A 16,416-nucleotide genomic window follows, 5' to 3' on the forward strand; every position below is an offset into this window, starting at 1 on the left:
CTCACATGGGACCTAATCCATCAGCAAATGAAGTCACCGGGTATCTTTCCATTAATTTTAGTAGGCTTAAGGATTGGTCCCATAGTGCTAGAAATAAGGAAGATTACAGACGTCCAGTCTCAGTTATAAACACATTCACACAGCCCAGTCTAACACATTTGAGTTTGAGTTTATAAATGTAATTTGTCACTGTGGTCTGTTGCTCTTTGGGGTCGAGTCTGGCAGGGCTGCTGAACATGATGCTTTGCTATTAACTATGTGTTAAGGTGAAGTAAGTCAAAAGGAGCAGGAACACCAGACTGGTGGCCAGGCAGAACTCTGTGCTTAACATGATTCTTGAGGCATTGAGTAGGTGGCGGAGATTGTTTTCTTAAAATCCTTGGATACGTTTCTGTGTTAGGGGCTGGATCTCATGCCTGACCCTGCTGTCACTTTTTTGTAAGTGCAGCAACTTAGTACACAGCAGTAGCCACTAGTTATGAATAGATGTTGGAGTAACTTAAACTTCTAAAATGGCCCATCATTTGCACTTAAACAGATACATGGCTCATTCTCTACCTCCTCTTCCAGTCACATCTGTTATCCCTTCTGTACCCTAGTGCTCAATTCATGGTGCTCATAGAGGTTTCTTTTCATTGCTGAGCATTATGCTGATTTCTCCATACTACAGAAAACTCTTTGCAGAGGAAATGAGTGAATGCTGAGTGCTGGAGCTGTGGCTCTGCATTGCTTTCAACAGCTAGCCAGATTGAGACTTAAAGGCGCACATAATGTTACATACTAACATCAGGCATTATTAGTACAATTAAATGGAATGTAAAAGTTCAGCTGAAAAATCATACCATCTGGGCATGTGTGAAGAACTATGATGAAGTCTAACACTCATCTGCTTGGAAAGAAATTATGTTTTTCTAAAACTGATTTTTCTTTAGGAGAATGACAATACAGTTACTCGGGAGCAAGCTGATTTTGGTTTAAATGTGTCAGCAATCAACAGAGGTGGTGGAGGAGAAAGCACTCACCCAAGAAGGGTCAGTAGAAACTTTCTATGCACAAAACACATCTACGTGTATGAAGAAAAACAAAGAAGTTGTACACGAAGGTTTGATATGACTCTTCTGTACATTTACTTAAAATACTACTTCTGTGTGGCTGTCTGAGGTATCCCATCTATTTGCTGGTGGACTGTAGCTTTTATCCTTAGCCCATTATTTGGCATAGTTTATGCACTCTGTATAGAATGTAGAAATAGAATAGAAAAGTCCAACTCCTAATAGTAAAAATGGAAGCTGAATGTATAATTTTTTTCTGCTGCTTGAAAGTGGTGGACAGATGGCTTTGTAGTTAAAGCACAGCACAGAGAGTTAGGACGCCTGGGTTCTTTCCCCACTGCTACCATTGACTTCTTGGGCAATTGTCAATGGGGATTCTTGGGCAGAATTTGGCCTGTTACCTTTTGTAGTTGGAGAGCTGTGATCCTGTTAAGCTTGCTTTGTACTATGTACACCTCTACCCTGATATAACGTGACCCGATATAACACGAATTCAGATATAACACAGTAAAGCAGCACTCCCAGGGGGGGTGGGGCTGCGCACTCCAGTGGATCAAAGCAAGTTCGATATAATGCGGATTCACCTATAATGCAGTAAGATTTTTTGGCTCCTGAGGAGAAATTTATATCGAGGTAGAAGTGTAATTCATGAAGTTTTAACTGTAAAATTAGATAGGATAAAGCCTATTACATCATTCTTTTTTCTTTCAGTGCCAAATAATTGACTTCCGTGGGATGATCCAAGATGCTATCAAAGGAGCATCAAATGAAGTAGCCTCAAACAGCCTTAACTGTGATCCAGATCCTTCAGTAAGGGATTATTATTTCCATCTAACAAAATTAACTTTAGAAGTAATTACGCACTGAACTATGCAAAAGGGAACAAAAGTAAAATAAAATACCATAATTGACATGGTCCCAACTTCCAAGTAGTAAAGAAGGGTTTGAATTTCTGGAGTGGCTTATGTCCTTCCTGAAAAAGCAATGAATGGACACTAATACTAGTCTAATTTGTTGACATTTTTGTACTTCCTGAACAGGGGTGTTTGTGGCAAATACAAATCACGTTTTATAATTCACAAATGTAGCACAATTTTCAGAGCGCCACAAAACAGATCTGGGTGAAATCCTTACCGCTGACTTCAGTAGGGACAGACTATTTCCCTATGTGTTCAAGTTCCAGCCATCAGTTTCTTCTGTCTCCAAATTTATGGCAAGGTACTGACATCTCTCCATTTTAGCCCTTCCCCAGGACACTAAAATCTTTAGGGTAGAGGTTTTCGGTCAAGGCCACCGCAGCCTGCCACAAGCCAAAGCCGCCAGCAAAATCACCCCTTCTCACCCAGTCTGGGGCTGCCTGTTACACTTGAAAGGAATTTCATTCTTTAAAACAGCACATGAGAAAGTGTGATAACAGTCGTTTATATTCCTCATGGGCCATTAATCCCTGCAAGTCAGGTTCTGCCGTCCTTATGCTGAGATAAATAGAACTGTTTGTGGAGTAAGGGAGCTACTTGCTGTGAGTAAGGGTGGCAGAATCCAGCCCTGAGTCATAACTTCACACATTAGGACTTAGGGAGATCTCCTATAATGGCTTCCCTTATAGTGAAGAGCAATGGGGGCACTTCAAATATGACTTATTTCAGTGTCATTGTTATTATTTGTTCCTTTAACATTTTTGCCTCAGCGTGGTACTGTTTTGAAACTGCTTCATCATTTGTATTAAAAATTTACTGAAATAAATTGTTGACATCCACTTATTTCTGTCTTTTTAGGAACGATTGTTAAAACCTCTCAGTGCTTTTATTGGCATGAGTGGTGAGATGAGAGAACTTGCAACGGTTATAAGCAGAGTAAGATTGGATCTTCATTTCAGTCATTCTTGATGGTACCAGGCCAGTTTTTTTTTCCTGGTGTATCTCCATTAAAATTACATCAATGATAAATTAGACCCAATGTGTTTTCACTTTCTTGCATGTAATGATGCTAGAAAAGATTTTTTCCTGGCCTAGAACACACAGAAATAATTTAGAACACTCTTCTTCATGGGGCTGGGGGATATACTGACCACTCCAAGCTGTTGGAGCTCTACTGACAAGACCAGCATTGTGTTTCCCTATGTCCTTTCTATAGAAACTGTACATTAGTCAGCTGTAAGGAAAACCTTTAACATATTACCAAGATGGCTGAAGAAGTCAGTGACATGGATTAAGACCCTGATTCAGCAATGTGGTCCCAATTAAGTCCCCAACAAATTATATTAAGGATGTGATTTTTCTTTTTACGCAAAAATTCATCTGTGGAATGCACTGCCACAAAATATTAGAAGGATCTGCCAAGCTCTTAGAAGGATATAAATGGATTAGATAATTCGATGAATTGAATGAAATTATCTGAATGAACTCTTCAGGGCATAGACTAATTATTATATAGAATGTTCTCCCTGGGTAGATTATTCCATAATTATCCATTAAGGAGTTTCTTGTACCATCCTCTGAATTATCAGATACTAGGCACTGTTGAAGAGATGGATCATTGGTCTCATCCACTGTGGCCATTACTGTGCTTCCCTTAAAGCCAATGGCAAATCTCCATTGGCTTCAACGAGAGCCAGCCATAAAGTGTTTTTTCTGGGAATTTCTATTGTGTGTGTCCAGTGCTTCCCTTTTGTGAGCTAACAGTTATGAGCCTATACTGTACATTAAACAGTTTGTATCACTTAATATCACTAGTACTTCACACCTTGGTATAAGTGGGCGGTTTTGCTACTTCCGAGTTTATTATATTTGTACAGGAAAACATTTTTTCTAAAAACGATCAAATGTGCATTGCAGGATATTTATCTTCATAATCCAAACATAAAGTGGGATGACATTATTGGACTTGATGCAGCCAAGCGGTTAGTCAAGGAAGCAGTTGTGTATCCTATAAGGGTAAGGCTCTAAATAGCTTTAGTACCGGACACCATTTCTGTACATTATCATGGTCAAAATATCACCAGCTAGTTAACATTTTTCTTGTAAAGTGCTGTCCCATAGCTCTGACTGTATCTGTCCTTTTCTGAATGCAATTCCTAGTCAGCAAATGGAATTTAAGTTGACACCCCATGTAACTTTTCATATACAAATACGCTGCTGCTGGATAGAAAAAGCCCAGTCCATTAGTACTTATTCTGTGGGAATTTTGCCTAAAGAAAAGCTGCCAGACACATCATGCTATAGGAAAATGAATTACTGAAGAGAATAGCAACCTATACCCATTTATACAAAATAAAAACATGAAAAATACATTTAAAATAGATTTCATCTGGTTAAATGTAGCATTTTGTATGGTGAAATCTATTATGTAATTCTTTTAGTTTTCCTCTCCTCTAGTTTGCTAGATTTCCCGCATGTACAGGATTGTTGCAAAAAATAGCATTTTGACTCAGATTTTATATTTTTAATCCTTGAATTGCTCTTTTGTTTCCACAGTACCCACAGTTGTTTACTGGGATTCTCTCTCCTTGGAAAGGATTATTACTATATGGACCTCCAGGTAGAAATAGTTTTATACTATAAATATAGGTGTATCTACATATATTGCTACTTTTGTTTCTATCCAAACAGATGAATTATAAATGCATTTTAAGAGCTTCATGCTGATTTGATCCAATATACGAATATAACAAATTTACTTGGTGACATGGAGTTTAGCCCTTCAATCTACCTCTTGGCACATCCAGAGTTCCCACAACTCTAGAATATTTCTGCACCTAAATTCTCCCTCCAACCAACACTCTTGACTCCAGGTATAATAAGAGCATGTCAATTTCATATTGTTGCTCCATTTGCCATAGTTGCCAATAGTCCTAATTTGGCTGGGACTGACCTTCGAAGAGCGATAAATCTGGCTTGGACTATGCCTTCCTGGAAAAATGTCCCAGCTCCCCCTCTTCCTAGGAGTTAGTTTTGAAAATGGTGTTGGTCTCCTGCTAGCAGGGATGGAGGCTGTCCTGCACCACAACACTTCTGCAGTCTCTCCAAATGCTCTCACTGTCTAGGCTGCTCTCCACACTATCTCTGTCACCCTCACAGGCACCACTGGAAAGTTACCTAGACACTGATTGCTGGTCTACACTGAAAACTTTCATCAGCATGCAAAATACACAGCCCTGAGAGAGACATTTATGCTGACCTAACCTCTGGTATAGATAGTACTAGGAAGATTTTTTCCATAGACCTAGGTATCGCCTCTCAGGGAGATTAATTAATTACAGGGACAGGAGAACTCCTCCCTTGCTGTAGCAAGTGTCTACACTGTAGTGTTTTTAGTGTAGACATAACCTAAGAGCATCTGGGGAGTCTGTAGAACAATTAATGTGTTAGATAAGCTGCTGCCTGCCCCAGTTAAATGACATTGGTTCTGGTCTTGTATGTGATTGCATTTATTTGGCACAAGACAGCCCATGGAGGTGCTCTGTTCATTTCAATATATAGTACCTCAGAAACTGTTACATGTATTTGTCAATAGTGCTGTGACTTGAAGTCCTGCATTACCTGTTTTTCTCCAAATAGTTCTAATTGCATTTCCACTCTTGCTGTCTGTGTTCATTTTCTGACTAGTAAGATGATGAAGGGAGTTATTCTCATGTTTACATTTTATTTAGTCAGAGTGAATTTCCTCATCGCTGTTGCTTGTAGGTACTGGAAAGACTCTGCTTGCTAAGGCTGTTGCTACTGAATGCAATACAACTTTCTTCAACATTTCAGCATCCACTATTGTCAGCAAATGGAGGGGTGATTCAGAAAAACTTGTCCGGGTAAGAATTGTTATCTTCATATTCATTGTATTCTAACAGGTGTCATGTAATTAGCTGGAGAATAGGTGTATATTAGTGGATTGAGCACTGAACTGTGAGTCAGGAAATGCTGAGTGGTTCCTCTGATATTGATACTCTCTGAAATCTTGGGCAAATGATTTCATTCTCTGTTCCAATTTCCCCTTCTGTCAAATGGGAATAATACTACTTTTATGAAGTTGTTGAATTGACTAGATTTGTGGGTGTATTTCAGCTCTGTAACATAAGATGAACCAGATCTCCCCAGCGCTCAAAGATTTTTGACACATTGGATCCCAGGCAGGCATACTAAATTTTGAGATCTACTGGCAGGAAGTCCTCAGTGTGCCCCACTCCCTACAGTGTTCAGGTTTCAATTCCTTTCTGATTGCGATCAGCTGAGGAGCTCCCTCTGGGAATGGCAGCTGTTGTGATCTGTTCCAGATTCTGCCACTGTGACCCAAAGACCTCTTGATGCCAGCTGGCATAGGGCACAGAGATACATCAGGATAAAGAGATCCCCTGGGTTCGCCAAAAGGGGTCATGTAAGGTATGTACTGAAAGCCTGCCTCACACTGATCATCACACTGATCCCCTGGGTTCGCCAAAAGGGGTCATGTAAGGTATGTACTGAAAGCCTGCCTCACACTGATCATCATAACCGTTATGAGTTGTATGTATAGAAAATATGTGAGGAGTTATGTGTATATGCTGAAAATATGTTCTCTAGGCTTTATAGTTAAAGGCAGGTCACCCTAAGGCAGTGCTTTTCAACCAGGGCTTTGTGTACCCCTGGGAGTGCTCAAACGTCTTCCAGGGGGAACATCAACTCCTCTAGATATTTGCCACTTTTACAATATGCTACATAAGAAGTAGGGCTGTCTAGCAATTAAAAAAATTAAGCGTGATTAATCACGTGATTAAAAAAATTAATCACAATTAATTGTGTGATTAAACAGTAATAGAAAACCATTTTTGGATGTTTTCTACATTTTCAAATATATTGATTTCAATTACAACACAATACAAAGTTTACAGTGCTCACTTTATATTTATTTTTTATTACAAATATTTGTACTGTAAAAAAGAAATAATATTTTCAATTCACCTAATACAAGTACTGTAGTGGAATCTCTTTATCATGAAAGTTAAACTTACAAATGTAGAATTACATACAAAAAAAACTGCATTAAAAAATAAAACAATGCAAAACTTTAGAGTCTACAAGTCCACTCAATCCTACTTCTAGATCAGTCAATCACTCAGACAAACAAATTTGTTTACATTTGCAGGAGATAACGCTGCCCGCTTCTTGTTTACAATGTCACCTGAAAGGGAGAACAGGCGTTCTCATAGCACTATTGTAGCCAGCAGCGCAAGATATTTACGTGCCAGATGCGGTAAAGAGTCATATGTCCCTTCATGCTTCACTCACCATTCCAGAATACATGCTTCCATGCTGATGATGGGTTTTTCTGGGCAACAATCCAAAGCAGTGTGGACAGACACATGTTCATTTTCATCATCTTTGAGTCAGATGCCACCAGCAAAAGGTTGATTTTCTTTTTTGGTGGTTCAGGTTCTGTAGTTTTTGCATCAGAGTGTTGGTCTTTTAAGACTTCTGAAAATGTGCTCCACACCTTGTCCCTCAGATTTTGGAAGGCACTTCAGATTCTTAAACCTTGGATCAAGTGCTGTAGCTATCTTCAGAAATCTCACATTGGTACCTTCTTTGCATTTTGTCAAATCTACTTTGAAAGTGTTCTTAAAATGAACAACGTGCTGAGTTGTCATCTGAGACTGCCATAACCAGGGCCAGCTCCAGGCACCAGCTAAGGAAGCAGGTGCTTCGGGTGGCCATTACAACGGGGCAGCACTCCGTCCGCTGTTGGGGCGACATGTCCGAGTCTTCAGCGGGAATTCGGCAGTGGTTCCCTCAGTCCCTCTCTTCCTCTTTGAGCTGCCACCAAAAAGGGAGAGAGAGAGTGAAGGACCCGCCACTGAACTGCCGCTGAAGAATGGAGCGGCGCGATTGAGCTGCCGCCTATCTTTTTTTGGGGTTTTTTTCCGCCACTTGAAAACCTGGAGCCGGCCCTGGCCATAACATGAAATATATGGCAGAATTCAGTTAAAACAGAGCAGGAGACGTGCAGTTCTCCCCCAAGGAATTCAGTCACAAATTTAATTAATGCATTATTTTTTTAACAAGCGTCACCAACATGGAAGCATGTCTTTTGGAATGGTGGCCAAAGCATGAAGGCATATGCGAATGTTTAGCATATCTGGCATATAAATACCATGCAATCCCAGCTACAACAGTGCCATGCAAACACCTGTTCTCATTTTCAGGTGACATTGTTGTGACGTGTCATTCCATATTCTTTATGAAAATATGCTTATGATATTAATATGACATACATGAGATATACTTTATGCAAATGGCTCAGATGAGATATCACTGGAAAGGTTATGGTTTACTAAATGTGATTATCCTATTTGTATGCATGTATAATGCAATGTACAATTAGGAATATTGACTATGTATCTGTATTTCAACTATGCTGCTGTGGGTGACGCTCCCTGCTAACACTTCAGGTACAACAATGGAAAAACCAGACAGGGCGGATGGCCCATCAACAAGGATAATGGACTGTAAAAGAGCTTAGTCTACCTGTGAACATATGGGTTAGCCTGTGAAGAATGGCTACAAGGGCGCTACAGAGGCATGTAACCATGTCACCTGAGACTGGAATCCGCCTTGAATTCTGTACTTTTCCACAAGAAGTTAGGGGTGGTAAAACTAGGAAACAAAGCCTCCCGCCTTATGCAAATCCTCTGTGAGGGTGGGGAGTGAGGTAATTCAGGTCATCAGTTTCCCCTGCTACCTCACCCAAGATGACTGCTGGAAACAACTAAGACTGCACTGGGGGAAAGAACTGGGCTGAGGCTGGAAGGGCATCTGGCCAGTGAAGAAGATTATTAGAACCACATTTAGGCTAAGAGCTTGCATGTAACCAGTTTCTTTAGTGTATTAAGCTTAGTTTGTGTGCTCTGTTTTATTTTCTTAGTAATCTGCCTTGTTCTGTCTGCTACCCCCTTAATTAATTAAAATACACCTGTTATAGTTAATAAACTTGTTTCTGGTTTACAATATAACCCAGTTTAAGTGATTTCTAACTGGGGGAGCAAGAAGTTGTGTACACACTCCTCCACATTGAGGGGAGAAACAAATTTTATAATATATCTTTGGGTCTGCACTCCAAGGGAGGTGGATGTCTGAGTGCTGGAGCAAGTCCCTTAAACTGTGTCTTCCCAGAGCTGATTTGCAGCTCAGTGTGGCCCTGCCTGTGTGTGTCTTAAAAGGAGATTTTAAGAGCCTGGCTCAGCAAGACAGGTTAAAGGGGGTCCATGCTAGCAGACCAGATAGACTCAGTAGTATCTCAGCACATCAGGTGACTTCCCAAGAGGTCCAACCCATAACAGTAAATAAGAAGCAGGCAGCATTATCTCCTGTAAATGTAAACAAACTTGTTCGTCTTAGTGATTGGCTGAACAAGAAGTAGGACTGAGTGGACTTGTAGGCCCTAAAGTTTTTAACATGGTTTTGGTTTTGAGTGCAGTTATGTAACAAAAAAATCTACATTTGTAAGTTGCACTTTCATGATAGAGATTGCACTACAGTTACTTCTCTGAGGTAAATTGAAAAATACTATTCCTTTTGTTTATCATTTTTACCGCACAAATATTTGTAATAAAAATAATAGTATAAAGTGAGCACTGTACATTTCGTAAATTGAAATCAAATATTGAAAATGCAGAAAAGCATCCAAAATATTTAATAAATTCCAATTGGTATTCTATTGTTTAACAGTGCGATTAAAACTGTGATTAATCGCGATTAATTTTTTTGAGTTAATCACGTGAGTTAACTGCAATTAATCGACAGCCCTAATAAAAAGCACTAGCAAAGTCAGTACAAACTAAAATTTCATAGACAGTGATTTGTTTGTATTGCTGTATATACTACATACCGAAATGTAAGTACAATATTTATATTCTAATTTGATTTATTTTACAATTATATGGTAAAAACGAGAAAGGACGCAATTCTCAGTAATAGTGTGCTGTGACTTCTTTGTATTTTTATATCTGATTTTGTAAGTTTTTAAGTAAGGTGAAACTTGGGAATACACAAGACCAATCAGACTCTTTAAAGGAGTACAGTAGTCTGGAAAAGTTGAGAGCCACTGCTCTAAGGTAGTATGCTTTGAGATAAATTTCTCCTGACAGTAGGTGAGAAACACTTATCTCCCCGGTGGACCATTGCTTATTGTGTGTCTTAAAATAGAAGTATATTAATATATTGAGTCAAATGCTAATGAAGAGCTTGTGGGGGCTTCAGAAGGAAATTAACAGGAATAAGTAAACCACAGGAGTGGGGGACAACCTGTTTTCAGGTTTGGTCTTGTCTGTCTGAGAGTGCAGAGAGGTGCCTTGGCATGATTCAGACTGTGAAGACAATCTGCCAGCAATCTTGATCTTATGAAAGGGGGATCTCAGCCTTCCTGTCTGAAAATGCTAGGAAAAGGACTAGGGTAAGCTATTCTGTAGGAGACTGGGGAATGTCTTGTGGGTTAGTTTAGGCTCTAGAAAGAATGTTATGATTTTGTCAGTCTTTATTTGCTGGGAAGCTGGGAATGGGCGACAGAGATTACTTGTTCTGTTCATTGCCTCTGGGGCACCTGGCATTGGCCACTGTCGGAAGACAGGATACTGGCTAGATGGACTATTGGTCTGACGCAATATGACTGTTCTTATGTTTTATGTGTAACCATTTGTTTCCGATATTCTCACTCTGTCACTTCAATCTCTGTTCTTTGATGATAAGCTTATTCCTGTTTTCACTATAAATATATCTAAGTGCTGTATGTTAAGTGGAGTGGTGATCCTTCGAGGAATCTAAGAAGCTGGTGTGCTGTTTCTTTGGGAATAAAGAACCTGAAAGTTTAGTGACTGTTCAGTAGATCAGGGACTGGGGACTCCAGAAGGATGCTCGGAGGACTCTGGGTAGTTTGTGTGTGCCTATCGCTAATCTGCTCTTTGAGAGGGAGGCCTGGAAGGTAGTGCTCATTTTGCCAGAGGATGGTGGAGTCATGTTGATCCATAACAGGCACAGACAAAACTTCCTCATGCTAAGGACATGTGGTAGCAAGGTGCCTTACAACCCTGGGTACCTCTGGAAAGTATCACAGCCATCACTACAGTTGCTTGTGGCACTTTACTGGCAAATGAAAGTCCCTACAATTGCAAGCCTAAATTAAGCCTAACACAGTTATGGGGTAACAAAAACAGGAAATGTGGAGGCAGCTTAATTACAGCAATTTAGGATTCCGACAAGAAATTCAGCATTAGGGACAGGCACATGTATTTCTTCTTTTATTGTTGCTCCATTTGTTTTTTCTCAAATTCTTATTTTAAAAAAAATCACAAAAATTCCAGTGAAAGAAAGTAACAGCATTCTGTTGATTAGAATAATGTTCTCAACAGGAAAAAATAAAATAATTACTTTATTCTGATTAAGAGAATATTGTTTGTTTTTTCTTCACTGGAATTTTTTTGATTTCTTTTTTTTAAATAAGGATTTGAGGGGGGGACAAATGGAGCAGCAATAAAAGAAGAAAAATATTTAATTTCTGGTAACAATTTAGGATTTCCCCACAATTCTTTTCTCTATCCCATTATTCTCTGTGTACTTGGCTAGGATTTAGAGGGAAAGACTTAAATGTAAAGACAGGATTATGTGTGTGTTTCTTTATCTCCTTTTATAAGCCTTTCAGAATTAAGGAAAGACTCTGGGACCCTCTACCAAGTCAGAACATTTATTCAATTTTCCCACCCCACCCCTACCCCCCAAAAGGTTTTTGTGATGTGTGCACTAATATGTATCATTATCTAGCTTTTGCATCAATGACCCTCATCACTTTTTTGCTTGCCACAGTTGTTAATTCTGTTTTGTGGATTCTTTTCTTTGAACAGGTGTTATTTGAACTTGCCCGATATCATGCTCCCTCCACAATTTTCTTGGATGAGCTGGAGTCGGTAATGAGTCAGAGAGGCAATCATCCTGGGTAATTGATGACTTAGCTTGTGGTAGTGTCAAAATAATACTTTTTAAAAAACTAATTTATTTTCAGTAAGTGCTTTGATTGGGTGCCAACCGACACTTACCAGTGCACTGAGCCTGTTACCATTAGTTCAATAAGGCCTGCACCTACTCCATGAACTTCAATAGATGCATGGTTGGGCCCATAGCAAGACCTATAATTTAGATCCCATTGACAGAATAACTATTTTTAATTGTATTTTAACTGTAATAATTTTGTTATTGATTTAAGTTTTTTAAAATAACTTTTCTTTAAGCCCATTTTCAAACTGTAAGGCTCATGCCTGAATAATTCCAACAATAATCTACTATGGATCCATAGATATCAGCATAAGGGGTGGTACAGACGAACGCATGATGAGCAGAGTGGGATTAACTGGACTATGTTGGCACAGGAAGAATATGAGTAGGAGAAGGGTACAAGAATACAGTTATGAATGTCCTTTAAAATATGTCTTGGACTGGAGGATGGAGAAACAGTGAAAGGATTCACAGAGGAAAATGAGAATATGACCTTTGACTGCAACCTTTTGGATGGACTGATTGGGAGTGACAGGGTGAGAGACAGTAAGGCCAGAGAGGAGGTAGTTGCATCACTGTGTAAAGGAATTACTATGGACAAGGTTTGTAGCAGCGAGAATGAAGCAACATTAATACTGCCATCCATGACAATACACAGTTAAAGTTTAAGAAAAATCAGAAAACTGATGGGATTGAGAGCAAAAACAACTTATAGATGTTGTTTTTATTACAGTATGTGCATAGGGTGCCCTTTACAAAGGTTTCTAGATGCTTTGCATACCATGTCCAGGTGTTTATATGTCCTCATAAAGAATGTATACAGTACACTGCATTATAAAGATGCAACTTCTAATCATTGCCAATTAATGGCTATAAATTATAGGCCAGCTTTTGCCCTCATACTTTCTTTTATAACTCTCCCTGACTCCAGTGAGTGATGGATCGAAGTGGGGTACATATCCAAGAATGAAGTTATTTTATTAAAAATTGATATAGCACCATATGTCAAGATGGCACTTTACAGAAAAAGGACCCGATATCTGAACTGCAGAGCATATGCTCTAGGCTTTCTTAGGGCTTGAACTTGTTAGGTGCTGAGCACTTTGGATCCCAGGCCTCAGTCCAGCAAAGCACTTATGCACCTGCTAAAATGTTTTACTGTATTGAGGCCAGAGTTCTCAGCACATTGCAGGAGCAAGCCCTTAAACCTCATCTTTTCTTAGGTGGGATTCCTAACCCTCCATCTCAAGGAAAGAAGAATGTGTTTGGCTTTTACTGTTTCAGCTCTTGATGGTCTGTTTTCTCAAGAGCAAACAAAAAAGACATGAAATTACTAAATTCAGTAGTAAATATGTCTTTCTGTGCCAATTTAAATTCTCTCACAAACTCTTCCTCTTTACTCTAGTTGCACTGAATACGTCGAGAGTGTTAGTATGTTAACTGCAACCTTTACTTCTCTATAAATTCTCCTACATAATGCTAACCCAAGGCTTAGCAACATTTGCCTCTAAATACCAGCTCTGGTGTTTACTCAGTTTTTTGTACTAATCTTTATGCAAAGATAAAACAAAATATATATTTTTCTTTTACTCCATTAATAGTGGATTTACTCCAAGCTAATGCACTGAAGTGAGCACATTTAAGTAATCATCAGGAAGCTTGACTTAATGCTTGGATGTTAGCTAAGGGTACTTAATCATGCTTTGAATTGGGACAAAACTGTGACTAGGGGTCAGCTGCTCTGAATAACAGTCAAATAAAGGTGATTGCATTAAAGCACTAAGCAAACAACATTTCTCTGAATCTTGGTAGTGGTGAACACGAAGGAAGTCGGCGGATGAAAACAGAATTATTGGTGCAGATGGATGGCTTGGCCCGATCTGATGATCTTGTATTTGTTTTAGCAGCTTCCAATCTGCCATGGTAAGAGATCCAGAGAGTACATTTTGAATACATTTGCATGAGCCTCTAAGCACAGATAAAGATTTTATTTAGACTCTTGCAGAAAAAGCCTTGATATTTGGTTAAAGCATTTAAAGATTAATTTGGAGCTTTCACTTTTAAATTCTACAATTCTTGCTATTTGTGCCACATGAGAATAATCCATAATCAAGTCGACATATGCTGATGTGACCAGCTGCTAATATTTAAAATGGAGTATTTGACTTTATATCCAAGTTATTTACTATGTTTAAGCTAAAAAGGAAGGGCTTCAGCATAGAATTGTAAGGTGCTTAAAACATCCAGTGCTTAGAAAGATACTCTATAAATAGGTTGGATTTTATTGGTATTAATATGTGACTTTTAAAAGTTGGGGGATAAAACCCGTCAGTTTCTTTAATTTCATTTAGATCTAGAAGAATAAGTGGTCTGTTAATAGAAAATACAATATAGCATAATTTAGTGTCTTTTCATACAAAATGTATCCTCAAATATCTAGAGTTCAGAAAGAATAGCAGAGGGAGAGAATAAATTAAATGCTATGAAGCTAGAAGATCCTTTCTTTCAGAAAAACCTGTGGGATGAGGGTAGAGGGTAGGAAACTCAGTAAGATGAATTTTTTTAGAAACCATCTATGCAGCTGGGAAAGCCCATGTGGGGCATAGAGTAGGGTTCTGCAGGGAAGAGATGCATGAAAGCGGGAAATAGCTACGGAGAGTGCTGCTTTCCCCTAGCAGCATGACCTCACCAGGGGAAATATGATGCCCTTTGTTAAGTCCTCTGCAGTTGTGAAGTAGCAGCCAATGCAGGAGTGTGTCTATCTGTGTTCTTACATTGTGCCCATCACCATAGCATCTATGATCTAGGAAGGAGCATCAATTCCTAATGGGATACATTCAGGACAAGCTGGGGAACAGTGCCACAGAAAGTGGCTGATCCCTAACTCCATACATCTTCCTGCACCCAGCCATCATGATCCCTTCCCAATTCCTGTGGTGCACCTATATAAGGTCTCTTTTGTAAATTCTCAGTGAACACGTGAGGAAAGTGGAAGCAGAGGTAGTATTTTCCCCACTCCTGTGCCCCCAATGCATTTAGCCTGAATTGAGTTGCTTCAGGTCATGTAAGCAGAAGAGGACCGATCTGGCCTCAGCCAAAGAGAAAGATGATGTATAGCTGAACTGCTCTGATTCCACTCAGCACACGTATAAACCAGTTCAGTACAATATTTTTCTTACTTGTGAATACCAATATAGTTTTCCTACAGAAGTTAGTTTATCAAATGCAGCATATCTGTATTGCTTTATTTGCCAAGTCTAATGATAGAAGAGGATGCAGGGAGAAAGCTGTTGTAGCCAGGCATTAGAACAGTGGTTCTCAAATTCTGGTCTGTGAAGCACTTGCTGGAGGTTTGCAGAGAGCTGGTAGATCACATGGTGTTGGTTCCTTCTTTATTTCTTACTTCTAAAATGAATTTAAAAGATGGGAAGTATTCAATATATTTGCTTAGCATTACTTTCCAATTTGAGCAAGTGCTGTAGTTGATATGTGATCATGGACTGAAGGAGAAGGTGGCCCATGGGGTTATGAATAAAAGGGAAGGTCAAGACAATCTGTATTAAACTATGGTGCACAGCATGAAAAAGTTGAGGACCCCTCAGCCAAACAGAAAACTTATGTTTCTACTCAACAGATGTTCACAGAGAAGTATCAGTATTAATAAATGACTCTTCAGTTTTACATAATAGTGGCAGCGCACAGTATCTGACTGACAAGAACATCCATTTCTGTAGCACTTACTTAGCTATGCATTGCGACAACCACATAATGATGCCATCTGAAAGTGATTCAAGATGAGTAAGGGCTCAACACCCACAAGAACCACATGTTTTTTTGCTGGGTTTTTTATTTTGATTGGTGGTTCTCTGGCTGATTTTCACAAGGACACCCTAGGGGCATTTGTTGGAAGAGCCTCATTCTGTGACTGGAGATCCTTGGTCTATGACTGGTGAGTTGTCATTTATATTGCAGCAGACAGTTCGTCTGAACAACTGCAGTCAATGTATCCACAACAGTTTTCATTCAAATGTATGAGAAAAAAACCTTAATTACAATGCATAATTTAATATACATGTACAGATCTGTGTGTTACATCATCTCGATCATAACTTTCCAAGAGGATATAAAACGGGTCTTCACTAATATTTTATTCCCCACCAGAGTTGGAACTAATTGATCTCTTTGTAAAAAGAACAGGAGTACTTGTGGCACCTTAGAGACTAACAAAGTTATTTCAGCATGAGCTTTCGAATCTTTTTGCGGATACAGACTAACACGGCTGCTACTCTGAAAACTGATCTCTTTGTAGGCAATTTCATCAGAAAGGCCAGGGACAGAGTGGATACAGAGAATAAACTCCC

General features: G+C 39.2%; 1 protein-coding gene across 1 annotated transcript in view; it reads left to right on the forward strand.

The window, feature by feature from the left end:
• Positions 1 to 16,416, forward strand: part of KATNAL2 (katanin catalytic subunit A1 like 2) — a 62,667-nt gene that overhangs the window by 29,654 nt on the left and 16,597 nt on the right. Inside the window, exons 6-13 of the mRNA XM_050944806.1 lie at positions 933 to 1,031; positions 1,764 to 1,862; positions 2,828 to 2,905; positions 3,887 to 3,985; positions 4,526 to 4,589; positions 5,735 to 5,853; positions 11,908 to 11,999; positions 13,868 to 13,978. Of these exons, the coding sequence (XP_050800763.1) occupies positions 933 to 1,031; positions 1,764 to 1,862; positions 2,828 to 2,905; positions 3,887 to 3,985; positions 4,526 to 4,589; positions 5,735 to 5,853; positions 11,908 to 11,999; positions 13,868 to 13,978 (761 nt within the window). The remainder of the gene's footprint in view (positions 1 to 932; positions 1,032 to 1,763; positions 1,863 to 2,827; positions 2,906 to 3,886; positions 3,986 to 4,525; positions 4,590 to 5,734; positions 5,854 to 11,907; positions 12,000 to 13,867; positions 13,979 to 16,416) is intronic.

Source organism: Gopherus flavomarginatus, chromosome 3, assembly GCF_025201925.1.
Source record: "Gopherus flavomarginatus isolate rGopFla2 chromosome 3, rGopFla2.mat.asm, whole genome shotgun sequence".
Lineage (NCBI taxonomy): Eukaryota > Metazoa > Chordata > Testudines > Testudinidae > Gopherus > Gopherus flavomarginatus.